Source organism: Aythya ferina, assembly GCF_964211825.1.
Source record: "Aythya ferina genome assembly, chromosome: 5".
NCBI classification, from domain to species: Eukaryota; Metazoa; Chordata; class Aves; order Anseriformes; family Anatidae; genus Aythya; species Aythya ferina.
The window spans coordinates 2,452,079-2,473,527 of NC_140301.1; the positions used below are offsets into that span (position 1 = coordinate 2,452,079).

The 21,449-nt window shown below is 35.5% G+C and overlaps 1 protein-coding gene across 6 annotated transcripts in view; it reads left to right on the forward strand.

Moving 5' to 3' along the window:
- Window positions 1-21,449, forward strand: part of SBF2 (SET binding factor 2) — a 251,703-nt gene that overhangs the window by 47,045 nt on the left and 183,209 nt on the right. For 4 of the 6 annotated variants that reach the window (XM_084521588.1, XM_084521591.1, XM_084521593.1 and 1 more), the window contains exon 2: window positions 1,002-1,090. In XM_084521588.1, coding sequence (XP_084377714.1) covers window positions 1,002-1,090 — 89 coding nt within the window. The remainder of the gene's footprint in view (window positions 1-1,001; window positions 1,091-21,449) is intronic. The other 2 variants (XM_084521589.1, XM_084521594.1) reach the window with 1 other exon arrangement.

The window sequence follows — 21,449 nt, forward strand, 5'->3', positions numbered from 1 at the left end:
GCTCCTTGTGCACCCTCAGCTTGCTTGCGGGCAGAGCAGCACCAGCAGCTGAAATGACGTAGACTCTGTGCAAGTTCTGCTCTGCAACAACTGATCAAGGTGTGTTATCACCACTGTTTTCATCAAAAATCCAAGCCACAGCATTGTGTGAACCTCTACAAAGATAATTAACTGTCCCAGCTAAAAACCACCAAGGCATATTGGTTAACGTAAGTTTACTTTTGCTTTGCTACATTACATTGTGCTGTATCCCAGAGCTAAACTTCAGTAAGAAAGGTTATGGCTCTTTTCAAGATGTTCTCCAACAGTTCCAGCATGAGGAACACACAGATCCATGTTTGTGCATGTGTTCCTGCACCATTCAGGATGACAGAACACAACAGTTGAACATCTGTGGCTTATCTGAAGGGCTTTGTATCTATTGCACTGTATCTTAAAAAAAGAAGGAAAACAAGAGAATTGGATGAGCAAAGGTAGTAGAAGTAAGCATTTTTTCTCTAGTCTTTTTAGTGCAGAAAATTGCTGATGTCCTAGGAAATGAACCGATTCATGTCAGGGCACTGTAATGTTCTAGGTAAACTGTCTAAACTTTTAACCTATGAACTTATCTTTTTGGAAGACGACCTTTTGACAAATGTTTGATTTTTGTTTTTTTTTTTTTTTATTTTTCTAATAATGGATCATCCATTATTTTTTATTTTAATTTACTTCTGTTTGTAGCCTGTAATAGCCCCAAATCATTTATCACTGTAAGTATGCATGGCAGCTGTAGGCTGGATGTAGCTTGCAGCTTCATTTCCTATAGCAACTCCTCATGTTGCTACTGGAGAATATTAGGATTATATTTATTGTGTGACTTCAAGACACGTTTGAGGAGTCTGTTTAGCTTCTTGGGCTGCTAGTATTGGTATATTCTGAAAATATTCTAAAACTTATGGCAGTTGAAATTTCACCAGTTTGTATTTGAACTTTATCTTTTAGTAATTGAATTTATTTTTCAGCAGGCCCAGCAGAAGGTTTGGGAAAAATAATACAAAGATTTCCTCAGAAGGACTGGGAAGATACTCCTTTTCCACAGGGAATAGAGTTGGTAAGTTTGCACTACATTTCATAATTTTTAGAACTTCTTTAACATGTAGTTAGAAGATGCGTTTGCCTTCACACAATAACATATTATTTATCTTGACAGGAAATGGAGACAAGTTATGCGAGTAAAGGGGATAGATAATGGCTTTTAGAATAATAATTTATTACTGTTCTTTACTTGTAAGTTGGTATTCCTAGAATACAGTAAGTCTGCTGCAAAGTTACAGTGTATTTATGTTTGGTTTGCGTCAATAAGTTTATCATTGACTACATTTTTTAAAAGCATCCTTCAGATTGCAGATGACTTTTCAAATGATTTTCAAATAAATAAAAATGTGTAATTGTATACTGTAAAATAAATAAATAAAAATAACATCATGATTAATTGGCTTCATTATAATGGTTGGTCTTTACCCAGTATTCTGTCCTGAACAGATAGCATAAGGAGTGCTAAGGAAAACTGTGGTGAACAAGACTGGCATATGGTGATCTATTTTAAATACTCCTTGTGATAATCCATTCTTTCCTTCCCTTGGTCTGATGATGTGAGATGCAATGTGTAGGTTTATCTTATTCATCGAGGTCAGGCATTCATTAGGTACACGTCCCTAAGAAGTCCTGCAGAGAAATGAAATATGTGGTCATACACTGCAAATTAGGTTTCTGAGAAGTCAGAGTGAAACTTACTGCTGTGAACTTAGGAACTTCTGGGACAGGATGAGCTAGGGAAGGAGATGGCCTGTAGGAAGTGTTGCAATAGAAGTCTTTGCACTGCAGGACAAAATCGGCTGCAGAGGACAAAGGCACTGATGCTTCATTAAACTTATTACACAGATATAGCAGACATAGCGAGCTTTTATTGATATGATACCTTTCACGTGCTGTTTAGCTAGCTCACAGAGTCATGCCTTTGGTTATGTCTTCTCCTGTGTAAGGAGGAAAGGGCATCTTGGTGTTTAATGCTTGCGCCTGCTCTTATATGGTAGAGGTTTGTGTTCAGTGTGCTGGTGTACACGACTGGCTGCTCGTTTTAAGTTTCTGGCTGTGGTTTAAGTTTCTTCATAGTCAAGCACAATCCTTATGTTCTGGGGGAATGTCATACATTAATTACTGGTGTAAGCATTATTTCCGATACACGTGATGGATAGTTACAGTGCTTGTGGTACACTTGCATAATACTACATTTAGCAATGTAGTGCTGTGCTGAAACAATGGAAGCTCCTGCTTTCTCTGGAGTATTTCTACTACTGTTACAACATTATACCACTATGTATAGCAATTGTTGTTTACTTTGGCTGGGAGCTGTCATCTTAGTACATGCCTAGCCAGTGTATGCTCAATGAGTACCGAGTTCAGATAAGTGAGTGTTTTACACAGTACACACACTTGCAGATCTTTAGAAGAAAAATAAGGCCTAGGCGTTTTTTGTTCATTTCTAAACCACTGTGGTTGAACTATGTTCAACCATAGTTCAATCACTATGGTTGAACTAGGTGGTGTGATCTTGCCTTAAACAACTGCAAGCATCTGAAGCATACTAAGGTGTTGTTTTTTTTATCATAAATTACCAATTTCAAAGTAACACAGCTCGTTTACAATGATGTTTTGAAATAAACGAGCACAGTTTTACTTAAAGCAGTGAAGCTACTTCATACTGTATCTGTACCCAAATGACTCAGTAAGCAAAGTCTTTGATGATTTAAAGTTCCCAAGTAAAACAAAATCTAGCTACCTAAAAGTTAAGGACATCTGTTCCGCTAGTCTGTACAATTATTCAAGTTTTGAATTGCTATCCAAACTTGGTAATAAAATTTTATTTAATTAAGATTGAAGAGATATTGCAAAGGTCATGTACTAAAGTAAATCATTTGTGAGAGTCAGATACTGGCAGGATGTTATGTTCAAGTTTTTGGCTAAGTGTAGCATGAATCAGCATTGGTGGAAAGGAACGAAGAAACATTGTTACAACTTTCTGCTTGTCCTCTTAAGGACAACATTAATATCATCAAGTTGCTAACAGGCAAACCTGGAAAAAAAGGAGAAAGAAAGTAAAAACAGAATAGTTGACAACAATGTTTGAGAAAGAAGGTAGACATTTTTATGAATAGTACTTAGTTCTATGAAGAATTTGAGTTAAAATCCGTTAAGTGTGTTTCCTGCCCTTTGAATGAAGGATCTTTGTGGAATTGCATGGTTTCTCTAAATGGGAAATGAAAACCAAAACAAAACAACAATGGCTTGTATTAAAAAAATAAAGTGTTATCCACTGTGTTTTCATGAAGGGAAAAAAAGGTCAAAGCTTTTCATGTCTAATGTTAGGGTTGAAGGAGGAATTTTATTTTTGAGGTTTAAGCTAGTTCTTCTACCATGAATCATTGAGACTGTTGACTGATAATTGTGGTCATCCCCCACCTCCCCGGGTGTTTTATGCAGTGTATTATTTGTGAGGTTGGACACTGAATGTCTAAGTTACTTGGACAAATAATGTACGTCAAATCAGATAATTCATCATGGCAGCTAATGGATGATGTGATTTAATACCTTTTCCATTCATGTTGTTAATGGTATTCTTTGAAACAAGGGGCACAGAAATCTCAGAGAAGACCTATGCCCCTACTCACTCCCCAGGTTTTAGTACTTTAACATGGAAAATGCCCTTTTAGAACCCTAGTGATCAGCACAGCTTGTGGAGATGCAGTTTGCCCAAGCTCACCCAAAAACTAATAGACAAAATCCTCCAAGATATGGAGGGCTCTTCTGTCCCCACAACCCTGCATATACCCCCAAGTGACTCCAGTTTGGCCGGATTTCTGAGACCTGAATAAAGTCAATGTAGAAAACAGAGTTGTTCATTCACTGTATTTGTCGTTCAGTTAATTTGACATAGATATGGTGAAAATTGGGTTGCTATAAAACGTAACTGCAGTTTAAACTTCCCTGAAGTGTATTACATTTGGTGCGTATGAAGTATCAAGAGTGTTACTTAAACTGTTTCTATTTTTATATGTGCTGTGTGTTAGAAACATCCTGGTTTTGTTTAACATAAGCATAAATTCTGAAATAAACACATTGTCCAAAATTCAACAGAAATACACTTTAAGAAATTTTATTGAAGTCAAGAGTTTGAATTTATCTTGGTAGATAAATTTTATGGTTTCTTCTTGTCACTGGTAAGTGAGCAAAGCTATGACAGTATTCAACAGGTCTTGGTCGGTGTGTTTTTAATAGAGCTTCTACCTGTCTGCATCTCATAAAATGACCTAACGGTACATATGTTCAGGTATCCTTCGCCATAATTTTTTTTGGAGAAGTTGTTTCAGCTTTACACAAATAGACCTTAAGTTTAAAAATAACTCTAAAATCAAGAGAGAGAGACACTGGCTTTATATTAGCATGGTCAAACTTCTTGTTCTCTCTTGTAGAAAGAATCTTCGAGAGCGTATGTTTCCATCAGTTGGCTTTACATTTCTGCATATTTTTCTTATTTATAAGCCAATTTTAATTCTGTTATAAACCTTTCTAGTCATCTTAATTAGTAATACATCAAAGAAGGAAGCTTTGATATATAGTGTTACAATGTATACTTGCATACCTTGGTGTGCAGTGTCACTGTGTATACTTGTTTTGGTCAGAGGGCTAAATTACCTAAACTGCATGTCATTTGCATTACTCAGAGTTAGGAGGATAATGCTAATTAGGCCAATGAAAGTTACACTTGGAAATAGATTCATTGTCTAAAATTGGATACAGTATATTTGCAGTTTGTGAGTAAAGGGAAGAAAATTTCCCTAACCGTTAGTAGAGCTATCAGTTATTCATAATTTTAATTTCAGACATAGGCAAGTAGACAACTGGACATACATTTCTATACAAGCCAATAGCCTATCCAAATAACTACTTACAATTACATCTTATAATTTAAATTATAAAAAAATTATATATTTTTTTTCCTTTGGAGAAAGGCATTACACGCATTATGATGCAAAGAAAAATGCTTCTGAAGAAAGACTGTGTGCATTCCCTTGAGAGCAAGCAGGATGCTTGCCTCCTCTTAGAGGAGGAGTTGATGTTGGTATGAGCATACTATGCACTGGTGTTGATTTCAGCATTTCTAGATGTTTAAGCAGCTTCAGATATGAGCTCTTAACTGTACATGAAATATGTCTTTTATGAAGTACTGGATTCAGCTGCCAGATTCCAACTAACCTGAGACTTGGAATATGAGAAAAAAAATAATCAAATGAGCGTAAGGAAAGGTGTTTTTGAATTTTCAAAGCATGTCTGAATTTTGACTGACCTAAAAGATCTCAATCTTTTGACAAAACCATCTTTGGAGTCCTGTACAGCTTTCTACTTCACAAGGATGTACAGTTCTTAAGAGTGACTAGCAGCTATACCTCTGAGATCTTACGCAGATACACAATGCTGTTAGAGCTTCACAGCGGGGACAGGGGAGAAGAAAGCTATCAAATCAAAACAAAGAAACAAACAAAAACAACAAAAAATCAACCACCTAATTTGTCTTCATGGTTGTGATGTAAAACAGAGTTGCTATCAGTCAATTGAAGACATTTTAAGGTAAAACAGATCTTAAAGTAGCGATTGCCTAAAATTCTAGAGATTTGCGACAGTGTCTCTGAAAATCATAGAATCATTAGACATTGCTACAGAAGAGATACTCTTAAAATTCAAGTGCTAATCATTTAGTGTTATTTTTGTTTTACTGCTTTGGTATAATGCTTGTTTTCTGGAAAAAAAAAAAAAATAAATAAAAAATCTGATACCTGAACATTTTACCTATATTTTAAATAAGGCATAAGGGAGAAACTGGGTTGCAAATGAGCCAGCTACAGCCTGAAGTGATTAAAGTTTTAAGGGGGTTAATCTTCAAATGCTTCAGTCTTAACTCACTGATCTGCAGGCCAATTTTTCTGCAACATTAATGCTTTTAAGAACCTGAATAAAGGCTTGTCTGCAGTGTCTGCTTAACCTTCAGTGAACTTTATCAGCTCTAGATATTTTGGTTTTGATTTTTTTTTTCCCTCTTTCCTCTCAGATGTTTTTTTTTTTTAGCTTTCAAAAATCATTGTGTATATAATTATTTAATGAACAACTACATCACAGAACTTAAGGTAGTATTTCTAAATGCATTGCAGTTTTCTTTCCTTCTCATTGTCTTGCAGCACTGGTGCTTTCAGCAGTGTAGTAGAAAACAGATGATCACAAAAGTACAGCTAACATTTTTATTGGAGTTTTATTATGGACTCAGTTTATATTCCTTTAACTTGTCTATGTTAGCCTCCAGTGGAAATCTTACAGTGCCATAAATGTGTTGTGTTTTACAGCAGTGTCTCTGCTGTGCTGTAAAATAGTTATATTCAGGTTGTAGAATCCCACTACTCTTACTGATTGGACTGTAACTTCTGGATTTTGTAGATTAGCGGGGTAAAGTAATTTGATATTGAAATCTAAGGACTTGCAAGTAGTCCTTTTGTAGCAAAACTTGGTCCTACTTGACAAAATACCATGAAAGGATGCAATGAAAATGTTTGATCCATTTTTTTCATTTGTCAACAAACTGTAAAAACCAAATAAACAAGGAACACACCATAACACAGGCAGCACTTTCAGTAAAAAACAGTTAAAATATTGAGGGAACACCTGTTTGGACATACTGTGTTCACAGGATGATTCTGATGTAGTCCCAAGTACACAGAAATGAATGCTGATGTATTTATGTGCACTCTAACATCCAGATCTGTTGTTACATGTAAGTCCTGTTTTCCATCTGCTTCTTGTGCCGTATGCACTTGACCTTGTCTAAGTGGTATACAGGTGTCAGCATTTCCTCGTCCTTTGTTTTTGCAAACAAGAGTGTTGTGCATGTTGAGCTAATCACAAACCAAGGAAGTTTAACTTTTTGAAAAAGTGAATGCTGCTCTGAGTTGGCCAGGTTGGATATAAGAAGACTTCAGATAAGTAAGAGACTACTGCAGAAGGGAAGAGAATGAACTGTTGTCCTTATTTTTTGAAAATAAGGTGAGTAATAGCGTATGGATACTATAGCAAAGAAAATGTAGTGTAAATAGTAGGAAACATTTAAATAGAGCTTATAATAAAAATTTTGGTCAGTATTCATTTTTGATCTCAGAAAATATCTGGGAGGAATGACTTTTGTGAGGTTAATAGTGAGGCATGAAAGCAGAGTAGCCTGCATTCTGAGGTTCTTTTTTGATTTGTTAATCTGGAGGCTTTGGATCTCTGTCCATCTGCTTGTTTGCTCCCTCTGCAGAGAGGGGCAGTGGTAACAAGCAGGTGTTTCCTCTAGAACTTTTTCCTTGCTGGCCAGAATTCTTTTTGTCACTGTCAGATCAGGTTCCTGTACCTATCTCATAGGAAGATAGAAAATTAAAATTAGAAAAATGTGACAATACAGCAGGACATTGAAGTGAAATGCCTCAGAATCACGTAACAACTTGTTGTTTAAAATTTGCATGTCTTGTAAGAAATTGGATTTTTTTATTATTTTTTTAAAGCTTGACATGCTGTAATTTTTGCATCTTTGGACTGAAATTTCTGTTTGTATTTTTTTTTTCCCCTGTGTGTTTGTACAGTGAGCTGAGAATTTGTGTGATTTCAGAGAGAGACAGAAAGCAAGACTTGTCTGCTGAATTCATAACTATATATTCAGTTGTCACAGAGCTGTCCTTTCTAGGGTTTTGTGAAGGAGCAAAGAGGCAGATAATGTGCATCTAATCAAATACAGTCTTATTGGGCTGAATACAAGATTGTGAAATTTGAACTGGGTCATTGAATGTGTTCTGGAAATCCAAAAATAATTTATCTGTGAAGTTGATTCATATGAACATAAATCAGTTTGGAATGTTTTCTAATAGTTCAAGAAAACAGAGTAATGGAAAATAACCTTACTTTATGTTTTTCTAAATAATTTTTGTAATGGATTGTATTTTGTTAAAACTGATTGTGTTGGTTCTAAGAGTTTCTAATCCATAGTACTTATAAATTGGGATCCTTCTCTCAGTTTGATCAACTTTTTAATTTTAACTTTTTATGTCAATTCTGTTACATTTGATGCAGGTTTCTTCTGACTTAAATCATTTGGGCAATTTTAAAGATTGGCTTCTTCAACTTCAAAAATGTTTGTGGTACCTTTATACGGTGTGAGTGATTATTTATATTGTGTTATAAAAGGTGTATTTCAGTTGTGTTCATTTAAAAAAATAATTAAAGCAAGTGACAGATTTTAAGTAGTTGAAAGACTTTCCAATTTGGCGTATTCTGTGTGCTGCAGCTCACTGTTAGCCCTTGTATTATTCAATTAGAAGCCAAACCGGTATTTGTACAGAGACTTTTTACTGTTCCCAATTTATTTAACCCCTGGTTTTAATTTCTAGACAGGGCAGAGCAGTTGAGTGCTCTAAATGTACACATGACACCGTTACCTGTGCAGACTTGGGGAGAAAGCTGACTTGAGCTGTTCAGCGCCTCACAGAGACTGTGCCATGTAGAGCCCTAGGGAAAGGACTTGGAGGCTTATTTCTTTTTCCTTTTTTTTTTTTTTTTTTTCTTTCAAAAGTACCTCCACTAACTTGAATTCGACTGCTTTTGGTACTTAAAAATCCTGAGGCTGGTGACATTGGTTTGTTCGGTTATAAAGCAAAGACTACTTAGTACTATTTCAGTATGGCATGTAGGTGCCAGCTTTTGAATAATTGCATGGAATTGGCAAAAACGTGTTCAGATCTTTCAGTTTTATTGTACGGCATTTTATACTCTAGTCCTGTTTTGTCCATTACCTCACAACTTACAGAATCTGGTATTTGTAGATAGAAAAAGGACAACCTTATGAATTAACTTGTAGGTTTGAAGATTTAAAAGAAGCTAAGCTATTTAGATGGCCTTCCTCCTATATTATTCTGTACTAATTTCTGGTACGGTCTAACCTCTGGGATCTATATGCACATTTATAATAAAGTGTTTATTTCAGTAGGATTTGGTAAATAGCTGCAAGAATAATGAAGATAGCTCCTTATTTTAAGTAAAAGTTGATAAGCTAATTTTATGGAGTTCACTTTTGATCATAGTAAAGTACGAGTGAAGCCATAAGCATGGCTTCTTAATAGTGAATTTTGAGTCTCAAATCAATATTGTAGAACCTGTAATTTTGTTATTAGTTTACCTGAGCTTTTCCTAGCACTAACTTTTCTTCTGTCTTCATTGGGTTGTGAATGTCAGATACAAAACAGTGTAGGACAACCCCCTTAGAAGTGGTGGATTTCTAAGATGAGTGTGTTAATGGTTTGATCTGTAAAGTGATATGGCCTTATTTAGTGTTGCTAAAAGAGACCTATCTGACCTGTGTTTAGTTACAGAGTCTTTAGGTTCTTCAGGGATTTGCTGTCAAAGGATTGTTTGATGAGGTGCATTTATTTAGCTGTAATGGACACTAGGATAAACTAGAAGATAATTTATTTCTGTATCAACAGTAGAGCAAAAAATTAAGCATTTGAACCGGTATATAGTATGGTTCTCTGAAGCTTCAGCTTTCACAGGTTTGGAGATAAGGCAGTTCAGACTTCAGCTGAAGTCAGTGTTATTTGTATGGTGATCTCTTTAAGGTTTGCAGTTCTTTCTCAGCTTGCAACTTAGTAAATCAGAGCTGCAGAGTGAACCTAGACAAAGGGGAGGAACAATGGTACCCAAATCTTCTTTTGAATGACTTTTGGAACTCAAGGGTAGGGCTTCCCTGGCAGTATATGGCAAATCTTGTTATTCCTAATGCAAGTTGAGAAGATATAGGAGATAGGACATCACGTTTCACCTCACCTTCTCTGTGGACATGTGCAAGTGTCCATAATCAAACAATCTGTGTTTTGATCTAACTCTTACCGTTACCCGATTCCTTTATTTATGTATCTGCATACATTATATTTATGTATCTGCATGCTCCGCATGTTTCCGTAATATTAAAATACTGCAGTACTGATCTCCATTTTGCGTTACATCGGGGGGGGAAAAGAACAAAAAAAAAGAACAAAACACCAAACCAAAAATCCTCTGCATATTTAAAACAGAAACTTGATCATTATATGGCGTTCCTGAAGTGATTTTTTCCCCATATTTTTTGATTTGTGTATCAAACGAAGGTACTATTGTTCTTTTTGAAGCAACTATTCTGTCTAGATTTTGTCATAAAGATGTCCTAAAACTGTTGCTCATCTTTTTCTTGCACTGGCTGGTTTCTTAATGAGAAACCATCTTTTATTTATGTCAACAAAAGGAGATATAAAAAATAGATCGCACTCAGTTACTTAATAGGTTTTCAGTTTTCCTCAAGTCAAAAATGTCTTTGTTCTTTTTCTGTTGAAAGAACACATGTTCTGACATGAGTCTTTGCAAAGTTACATTCACTAAAGCAACCAATATATGCATAAAATTAGGAATAAAACAATGCAATAAATAGTGGGCAATAATACATCCCTCCCCCTGTAAAATGGTCTACTTACCAAGCTGCTAATATTCCTGTTGTTATTCAGTAATAAATTGTGAGGAGTTAATGTAAGAGCTGGCTTCCTGCTTTTTTACTTCCATGATTTCAGAATTTAACAGTTAAGTCCTTTACCTAAGTAAAGGTAATTAAATTCAAGCCCATGGTAGCGTCTCTCTAAATAAACTGTGATGGGGCAAACTCAGAGTATGTGATCACTTTGCAATATACTGTGCCAGTCTACACATTGGATTTTAATTGAGCAAATATGATGTTAGTATTAAAAATGCCCAATTAAATTACGATTCTGTTGCTTTATCTTAGGCTCACTTGGGAGCTCAGGAAACAATTAATTCTTCTAAAAAATACAAATTCAGTCTAAGAGAGGGTATCTACTTTTGTAATTTACTACAAAAATCTACTTTATAATGTAATATTGTGAAAGCTAGCACAAGTCCACTTCTCCAAATGGTATATACAAGATCATCCTCTGTTCATTTTTCAGCTGTAAAAGTTGTAAAGCTGTAACCCTACAGCATGTAGAAGAGAGATGTTCATTAAAGTAATGGCTTCTAAGTTTTGAATGAATAACGAATTAGATTTAATACCAAAATAGTGGGATAAGAAGTAGGTACTAAAGTTACAGAGTGCATTTGTGACCTCAGTATTTTTTAACATTCTTTGAATTCCAGATTTGTCTGCTTCTCGGCATCACCTCATGATTATTTGCTATAACTGCATACCAGAAAAGCTTATTTCACAATGATTTTCCTTCATTCTAGACCAGTAATATACTTGTAGAGACTTGTTGGCATTTGCAATTTTTAAGATTTGTTAGACCATTTTCATATCAGTTTCACGTCGTGTATATTGAATTTGATCTCTGCCTCTCAAATAATAGAGAAATGGGCAAGACCTCTTGAAAAGGGGTGTGGGGTGTGGTGGGAGGAGAGTACATTTTCCTCCCCCAGATTTAGGCATCTTGCTGGTATGACCAAGATGTTTTAGCAGCAGTAACTTCTGTATTAGAAGCTTTTAAGCATCCACAGCAAGCTGTATTTACCCCGAGAAACAAAAATTGCATAGAAAAATCAGTTGTTGCTAAATTGTTTACATGAGTGCACTTTCAGAGCTTTCTGTTTTAAAATTCAAGATTTGTTTCTTGTTCCACTTTGATCAGTAGTATTACTTAAAAAGTTCTGGTCATTTCATGTTTGAATGTCTTTAATCTAAAAGATTAGCAGCATTTCCAATTGTGTAGTTGGAAAACTGTTTTGGAATATTGTAATAAATATCTACTGTTTTCTTTGTTCTTGGGTAATACAACTGTGTAAATTTGACATGAAATGGGAAACAGTTTCCAATTTATATAACTGAAGAGATATAAAATGAACAGAGATACATTAAATAACAATCTTCTTGTCAAGACTGATTAGGCTTGAGGCATTTTAGATGTTAGTTTTTTGTAATAGTATGCCTCAGATGAAGAAAATAAGTGGTTGAGTTATTTTCAGTATGCCCGAGAAATCATATAGTAGTCATAAATTCTATGGAATCATATGTGGTTAATGAATATTTCAGTACGTTTCAATTGAGTTTAAAACGAAGGCATATCAATGTTCAATTTTGTTTATTCTGGCCTGCTACAAACATACTTTTTTTTGTACTTGGTGTGGAAAAGGTCGAGTGGTTACTTTTCAGTTAAGTGTTCAATAATACATTTTCCCAGATGTTCAAGTTTAATTCCAAGGTGAATAAATATTAACAATAAAGGATTAACAATTAACAATTAAGGAAAATAAAACAATATCTGGTCTTGTGCTGACATTGGCTTTAGACTGCAAGCAGTATGGTGGTATTGTGGAAGAGTTCAGCTAAAACCACTTAACTCTTCAGTTTCTGAGTTCAAACTGAGTTAATAGAGGAAATTGAAGAGGGCCAATTTTATTAAATTGCTTCTTAGTTTGTTAAAATTGAAAGGCAGATACAGTTTAACCAAAGAAACTGAGCCTGCTTAAAGGTTTTTTTTAGCTGCACATCTTTCAAAACTCACCTTTAAGCTTGCAAGAATTCTTCAGAGTTGCAGAAAATAAGAGATTTCCCTGTACTCTTCATTCATTTTTTTTTTAACTTTTTTTCTGTAGGAGCTATGAGTGCATTACATAAGTAATTTTTAAAGTTTTTTTTTCTGTTTGTAATTTGATGGTAGTAAAAACAATTTTGTTAAAATGGTTACCCAAGCAGGAACATTCTTTGTCATGTTTTATGTGTTTGTTTTTTTTTTTTTTCCTTTTTTTCTGATGAAACCTTTTGAGATTATCACCCTGTAAGTAGGCACCTATTCTAAGTATCCTCAGTTAATTTGTTAAATGCATAGATGTGATCTGTACTGAAGCATTTTAGGGCGTGTAGTATGGGATAATAGTGACATACTTCATGTATTATTAACTATTAAGGTGTGTCATTATTACAGCATATGCACACCCTATTCTGCCTTACTGCTTAAATATGATAAGCTTATAAGCTTTCCTTTTAAAGTATTAATTTACTGTGATGAGTTGGGTAATAGGATATTTATGTACATTATTTTACCTATTATGGATGATACTTGCATGTGGGTTGCAAAAGCAGTGCTGCAGTGGAATCCGTAATTAAATTGAAAAAAGGGATTGAACTTAGTCGTGGTTTCTGAAGAGTATTCAAAGAAATAAACTTAATGGCTCTTAGCTCTTCCGATTATCAATTTTAAGGGTGGCAGAAAACATACCTTTTCAATCTTGGTTTTCTAGTATTTTGTGTCTTACACTGTATGAAGTGTAAATGGATTGATCCTAACTCTGAGTTATTTAGCATTTTGTTTTAATACCATTTATTCTCTGCCGTAGGTTTTTTTCCTTTGAGGTGTGGGATTGGAATTGCTCTCTATGCCAGAATTGATCCAGTATAAGAGAAGACCACACAACTGTAGCTTCTATCTAGAAAGAGGTGAACAGGGAGGACTAAGTTATATAGCAGGGAGAACTAAGTTATATCAGACCCCATAGGAGAGAGTACAGAAAAGATGTGTGCTGTCGTTCTACTGAGACAGTGTTAGGGTGACTTGTTTAAATTTCAAGTTGTAGAAACTGTAGTCGGCTTTTTGCAAAGTTCTTACTAGATATACAAGCAGAACCTTCTATTTCCCTATTTTTTCCTTCTATTTCTATTTTTTATTATGTGCTTTATTGCTACAGGGCCCATATCAATGTTGGAAATCTGTGTTTTAAACATCAGTTTTAGCAGTGTAACAGGTAAGTGAGTGTAGATATATTAATTCTGCCACAACTAGGAACATTATGCTACAAAGAAGCTGAGCTACTTTCCATAGGTCAAACAAGGTTTATGGGAAAGTGCTGTAAGGAAAGTTTTGCGTTTGTGAGACTCCTGGAATAATTGCACTGAACAGCAATGGATATCCAGGATCAGAAGAGAAGTCTGTCAGGTATATTGTCCAAAAACGATCAAGAATTGGCACTAGGTAGTTTGGGAAGGCGTGCAAGGTATCATGAGATGGCACGCTGTTGCTTCTTTTTATATATAATGGCATATGCTGGTCTAATTTTAAGCAATTGGTAGTAGGAAGTGAAAACTGTGATCAATAACTAACTTTGTGTTTTGTTCATTTGGAACTCTTGGAATACCACTCTCCCCATTCCTGGTGATTTGATTTGAATTTAGTTTTTGTTTTCTGAAATAGATATCTTTTGCTCCAAAATACAGGTTTGTTGTGGGAGCTTCCCCAGACATCTCCCCACTATATCTGAATATAGAAAATTCTTACTGTTTTGGGGGGGTTCTAGCTAAGGCTTTCTTGAGTGATCATCTTTCCTTTAGTCATCCACTCTTCTTAGCAGTTTTTACAAACTTTATACTTGTGATGTATTTTGAAATCTTTTCATTAGTCAGTATGCTTTTTATTTTATTCCTCAGCAAGCTTCACCACCAGATTTGTTGATTAGCTCTGTTGGTAATTTTACACTTCATTTGCCAGTGTTGGAGAGTTTGTGCTCATTTTTACTTTCCTCAACTGGGATGAGTTTTTTGTTTTGTTTTGTTTTTGACATTCCTACTGTTCTCAAAAAATAAGTCTGGTTGCTGTATGATAGCAGGAAAATCAGCTTTTCTGAAAATACGTAGACTGTCAGATCCTTTAGAATAGGATTCCATGGGCATCTCATGTAATGTGCTCTGACATCAGTAGACTTCACAAACTCATCACTGTTTTTTGGGGCTGGTCAAATCTTTGTGAGTTTTGTCACAATGACATGCCACAAACAAAGCTGCTACATGTTATTGCTGTTATTTGTTATATTCCCACTCCCCTGGCTTTGGAGTCTGCTTGTCCTACAACCTGGGATCATTGCTACGAGATTGTTTTGCGCTGCTTTGTTGGCCCAGCCTGGCCTGAAGGGCCTGCTGCTTTCCTGGCAGAGAAGCAGCTGCATCATATTTGGAGGGGCAGTGCCTTGGGCCTAGCTCAACAAGGGAGCTGCATGGGCCACCTCCTTGTGGCTTGGGATGTGACAAGAGGAAGGAAGACAAATTGGTTAGTCTGGGTGCTGATCTTTCAGCTTTTTCATACTTACTGTCAAATTTTTCTTTTCAATTGATATTTGATGCAAGAACATCTAATAAATGTTTAAAAGTTGAGAAGAATGCTTTTAATGAGTTTTACCAAACAAGCATTTTGACTCTGAAATTTCCAACCAAGTTGCCAAGAGTGTGCTTTCATGAAAGCACGTGGCCAGCTTGCTCGTGTTCATTTGGAACAGAGCTTTGAAGCTCGTGGTGTTTATCACTGCTTGAATTTTCCTTGCGGTGAACTGTTTTGAAATTTCCATAACAAATCTCCTGTTTGCGATTATTTCCTCTTTGAAATTAATTTGTGTATATTTTCACTGCACAGTAAAGAAATAAAAATGCAAACAGTATATTTGTTTTTGTGTGTACGACTTGTTTACCAGAGTCACATTATTGGAAGTGGTCCTTGAACATATTCTATATGACGTCCTAAGCAGGGGGGAAGGAAAGCCCCCTACAATAGGTATGTCTGAAACCAACCAACACATTGAAGCAGAAGAATATATATGTGTTTGTCTTCCTGCAATTGACTTGAATGTCAGGGGCTGTAAGTGTTGAATTTTCCTGATTAAGTCCCTTTCTTCCCTTTGTGAGAGTCAGACTTGAAGAGAGAAAACAATTCAGGTCAGTCATCTTTGCTGAGGAACCTGAATAAGATGCTCGGATGCTCCTCTCACTAGGAGGGAGAAGGATTAAAGCCACACATCCTCCAGTCTTGACCAAAGTGGGTATTACTGAGACGCATGAATTAGACTAGTCTTGATTTTTCAATCAATGTTATACTGACTGGCTTTACTTTGATAGGAAAATGAAAAGATTTTACTTAACAGCTATGCCAGTACTTACAGAACACCTTACCTTACTTGTGGCACTTGTGGACTTTTTTTCTTTTTTTAAATAAAAAATAAAAAAATTCAGGCTCCAATTCCAATGCGATATCCCATAAATTTTGCACAGGACTGCAATTCTCAAGTGATATTTTCTGTTATAGTAAACATTACTAATGATCTAATCTAGAAAAGAATTATAATGCTTGAGGTCATGAACCTAATCCTTGGAAGCGCCATGGGTCATAATTAGAGATGAGTTTAGTCAGTGTGATTGTTTTTATTTTACATGTATTCATATAAATAATCAGTTTTTTCAAATATATATATTTTTAGAATTTCTGGATAGTGAAAGAGAGGGTGACTTCCAGAGCTTCATTGCATTTCTATGGTGGCTTTTAAAATGGCTGTGTATAAGTATTTTCATAGTTTAAATTGAAACTAAGCAAAAATGCGTGGAGTGATGCTTAGTAACTTTTGTCTTACATATACTGGCTATCTCAGTACAGGTTATTCACTTTAAAGAATACAAGAATGTATTCCCCTTTTAGTAATGCAGTCTTTGCCATATTTTAAATCAAATTAGTCATGATCTTAAACAGAATTTAGGAACAAGCTTTGTGTAATACTTTGTTGAGGAGAGGGGCAAGAAGCTTGTTAAAGTCCATTAAATGTTGACATACATTTCCACAACAATTTGTGAGTACTTTTGTGTGGACTTAGTGGAAATGATGAAACAGAATATTTTTCTTAGATTTTTTTTCTCTTTTTAGCTGGCTATATTCCTTTTTTATTCATTTTTTTGAGATTTTCCTTTACTAAGAAATCTATTTTTATATTAGGGAAAAAAAACAAACACAAAAAACTAACAACCTGCTGTCTCTGGAAATAATTAGTTTAGATGAGACATTAGGATTATGCATAAATATGAACACTTCAATTTTTCCTAACCTTTAACATTTGATAATATGATAACTTCCTCTGTATATGATTTCTAACATTAGTTTTGCAAGTTTAGACTTAGCAGGCCTCATGCAAGTTGGTAATGAGTTCTGCTTGCACATTTGTATAGAACGTAGTGCAAGCATGCATGACTATAACATTTTATTGTGTTGTGCCTTAGTGTTTTGTTTTGATGTTGGGATTAAAGGAAAATATTTAGTGAAGTATTTAGCATCTGAAGGTATTTTTGCTGTCTCATTTTGAGTATCTAACCCTTGGCGCTCCAGACTGTCCTTGTTGAAGTGAATTGACATTGAAGAACCCATCTGTTAGAATAACCAGTAGAAGCTGGTTCACATCAGTTGCATGAAGAAACCACAAGTATCTGGCTCCAGCAAATACTGGAATCTGATACTGGAAGATACTATCTAGCGGATACTAGATTGAGCAGTCACAAAAAAAGCAGTGCTTCAGTCAATTTTCCTTTCCTTTTTTTCCCTTTACTCTGAAGTAAAAGTCTCTGTTAATTCTTAATGTTGCACAAAGATGTATTTTAAGTACTTAAACGTATTCTGTGATTTCACTTCAGGAAGAGCATTATACAATGTATGATTTGCAAGTCCAGGGATTTTTTTATGAATTTATTTTTTACTGCTTTTATGTGAGAGATGGTAATATTTAACCACCTTTATTATTACACTTTTGGTTAAAAGTACCTTTCTGTTTTCTTTATGCTGAGATACATAACTTCCTACTACAACTGAGAGTAATGAAGCTAAGGAATGCTGCCTTGGCTCGACCACTTGTAGTCCCTCAGTCACATTCTCTGCAGTCTGCCTGGTGCATTGGATGCTGGAGTGGAGACAAGGAATTGCACTGTGGTCCAGCTGCAGCCTCTTTCCACCACCTGAACTTTCTTCCTCCTGGTCTCTTACCCTATCCCACTAATCAGTTTAAAAAATAATGACAGTGGGGGAAATTAAGCAGTTGGTAAGCTATTACTTGTTTCTTGTGAATAATATTTTGACAATCATTGCTTAATATGTTGGATAAGCATCCTTTTTTATCTTGCATGCAGAGAGAGAGGTTATCCTGAAGAAAAAGCAGGAGATACTCAAGGGTATATATAATATAGCAGTCCTTTAGGAAAGAAGCCAAAATACAGTGGATGTGAGAAACAAATAATTGCCTCAACATTAGAGGTCATCTGTTTGTGTGCAAGAGAATTTTTATTGGTAGGAAGTTTGCAATTTGACCATCATCATACTTACTGTTCTTTCAGCTTGCAGCTGAGAAGGTGAGGTGACATCACCTGATTATACACTATATTCAAAAGTGAAGAGAGCTCTCAAATCTTTCTGTCCCCAGATTTAAAATAGTTTTAAATGACTGATTTGCTTAAAGTAAATGGATGTGTATGTATTTACACACACAAATGATGTATGTGTACATACAGACACACATGTATATACAAAAATAAAATCAGGGCTCACTGCAAGATATTTTTTTCAGGTGTTTACTGAGTCTTTGCAAGTGATTGCTCCTACAGATCAAATTTCAGAGGTGGAATTTTAGAAATTTTCTAATTCCATCTGTAACTTTAAATGTAACACGTAACTGCCTGATCTACTAGCTGTTCCATTAAGCACGTTCTATCAGTACTAATTTTACGGTATCCCATTTTTGAATAATCTCCATCCTTGAAGGCTTTCAAGACTGACTTGGTAAAGCCCTAAGCAGTCAGGTCTAAATTCAGGGTTTAGCCTACTTTGAGCAGGAGGCTGGACTTAGACCTCCTGAGGCACCTTCTTCCACAGGCCCTCCTGTGATCTGTACCATCTTGCCTGTCATACATGTGCCCAGCTTGGTGATGAGAACAAAGAACTCTGCAGTGGTATTACATCTAGATATCTGGATTAAAGCTGCATCCCACCTTGTCACAGATGGCTTTACAGAGTTAAAGACTGTTGGTATAAAGAGAAGAGAATCCTTACTGAGGATTTTTTTTTTTTTTTTTTAAAAAAAAAAGGCATGTGCTTTCCATTCTAAATTCTTCCCATTCCTGTGAAGTTCAGTGTAGCTTTACATTTCCATGTGTCTTGGGAAAAAACCTTTGGGGTCAAAGGAAAGTTTATTTAAATCATTGGTAAGTAAAGGAAAAAATGTTGTAGAAATCCATGTCTGATTTGAATTTAAACTACTTAAGTCGTTTGAGTTTGTAAGGTGAATTTATTTGCATTCAAGTATTTTGAATTTCCTTTGAAATCATTTATTGTTAATTTGTTGGCAATCCATGTGCAATTTTATGCATCTCTTCCTGATGCATATTTCCAATCTTAATTTTTAGTGAAAAGTCTAGAGTTGTAGAAATAGGAAAATATCAGTTTAATTGTGCTGAGAGCAAACACTGATGAGAACTTTCCTGAGAACTTGAGGGACTTTTTGGTGAGATATAGTGTTTTTCCACAGTGAAGTTTTGTTTTGAAAACATTTCAGTTGGTATTTTCCTATATTTTTCAATTGTAGATTTTTAGAGATAGAAGGGATGATATTCTGTATAAAAAAGTATGAAATAGTTCCTGGTACTGATATAAATTTATTGAATTTACGAAACTTTCTTTCTTTGGACATCAGGCTCCTGTGTCATGCTTAGTGACATATTTTATGGTAGGACTTTTAACCTTGGAATTTTAGTGGTTTGTTTGGGGAAAAGCTGTATATTGGAAAAGTATCTGGTAATTCAACTAGTTTTAGCTAGTTTGTCAGAGTTCGTGTGTGTGTGTGTGTGTGAATTATAGTAAAGCTGTCTGAAAAGAAAATGGGCTGTCTACATATTTACTTTAGTATCTTTTTAGGCTTGAAGTATTTTTAAACAGTTTTATTCAGTAAAAACATCTGCAAGTTTACTCTAGAACTTGTACTTTTACATAGCAGAGCAAATCAGTGATGTGTGTTTCTTATTACTTCAACTTCTATAGTCTAGAACTCATGCGAAACAGGACACAGTAATGTCCTAGATGCTGAAATGTATTTCGTAGTTAAAACTTGGAGTCCCGCGGGCCAGGGAGTTGCATTTGCCTTCGTTGAACACGATGAGGTTCCTGACAGAGTCCATTTCTGTGATCAGGACAGGACTGCTTCAGTAAGTCAGCTGTTCCCCTCCCTGTCCCAGCTGGTATCATCTGCATTTTTGGCACCTTCATGCCAAAGCATCAGCTAGCTCAGCTGGAACAGGACTAGAAAGTAGAATTGCAAAGAAGACCATATTGACAGATTTTATGTATTTCGATTTCTGAAGAAATCTTTTCTATATTTTAATATTTTATTACCTGCACAAATAGATACAGTTCTTCTCTTGCAGTCAGAGAAATGCAACTGATTGCAGGTAAAATACTCTATTTGCGGTTGTAAACCGTTAATTTTTAATAACTTTTTTCATATGTATGTTAGCATTACCGGAATGAATATGTTGTTTCTCTTTGGCTTCATCCCATTAGCTACCTTAAAGGAAAAGTTTGCATTCAGACAATTGTTTCTCCCTCAGGCAATATCATTTTTTTCCATCTACTTTTGTATTTGCTCTTATTGATGCTTTTTTTAGTAGTCTGTAAGTATATAAGAATCCAAAAACAGTAAGTACATTGTCTGCTTGCCATTGCATTTTGATTTTTAATGTTTAGAGGCAAAATAATGCAACCACTGCATTGCAAAATGGCCTTACTGCAGCATGAGGTGGGCAGAGCTGAATCCCAGCATATGCAGCTCATAGCATGACTGCATGGCTCACGCACATCTTGTGACTAATTCTGTATCCATAGCGGTGCATTCCAGCTCTCCTTGTGCTCCTCGCCCAGCATCACTGGAGTCCTTGCTCTGTGAAGGGGCTGTGGCTGCCCTTCTGCAGCTGACTGTAGGGAACAGCAGCTTCTTCAGCTGTACAGAGCTCATCCAGGGACTGCTGGTGTGACCTGTTAACAAAACCAAGTGCTCATTTCCAAATTACCTTTTAGAGGATCTTGATGGAAATCAATGCATTTTTAAAGCAAAGCATTGACAAGATGCTGAAGTGTAATACAGGAGATAGGCCTGTTTATTAATTGCTACAAGGTTACCAACATTTTGATGTAATTAGCGACCTACTTCACAAGCCTCCACTTGAAAAAGATGTCTGAATATGACATTTCTGGAGAATGCAGATAGGCTGAAAATACATTTTGTCTTCTTAATCTTTAACAGGTATTGACAGGAAACTTGCATTTTACTGTGGAGTTGTTTTCAGTGCTCCATTGAATCACATGGTTTCTGTTTATTTTTCACAAAGAGAACCAAGTACACAATATATTGGTTTTAGTAATTGCTGTGCCTTGGCTTATACTATGTCAGCAGCATCTGTTTTATAGCAATGTGCGGTGTTTGTAGAAACTTGTACAAGAGGCTCTCTTCTGGCTCACCAGATCTCTGGTCAA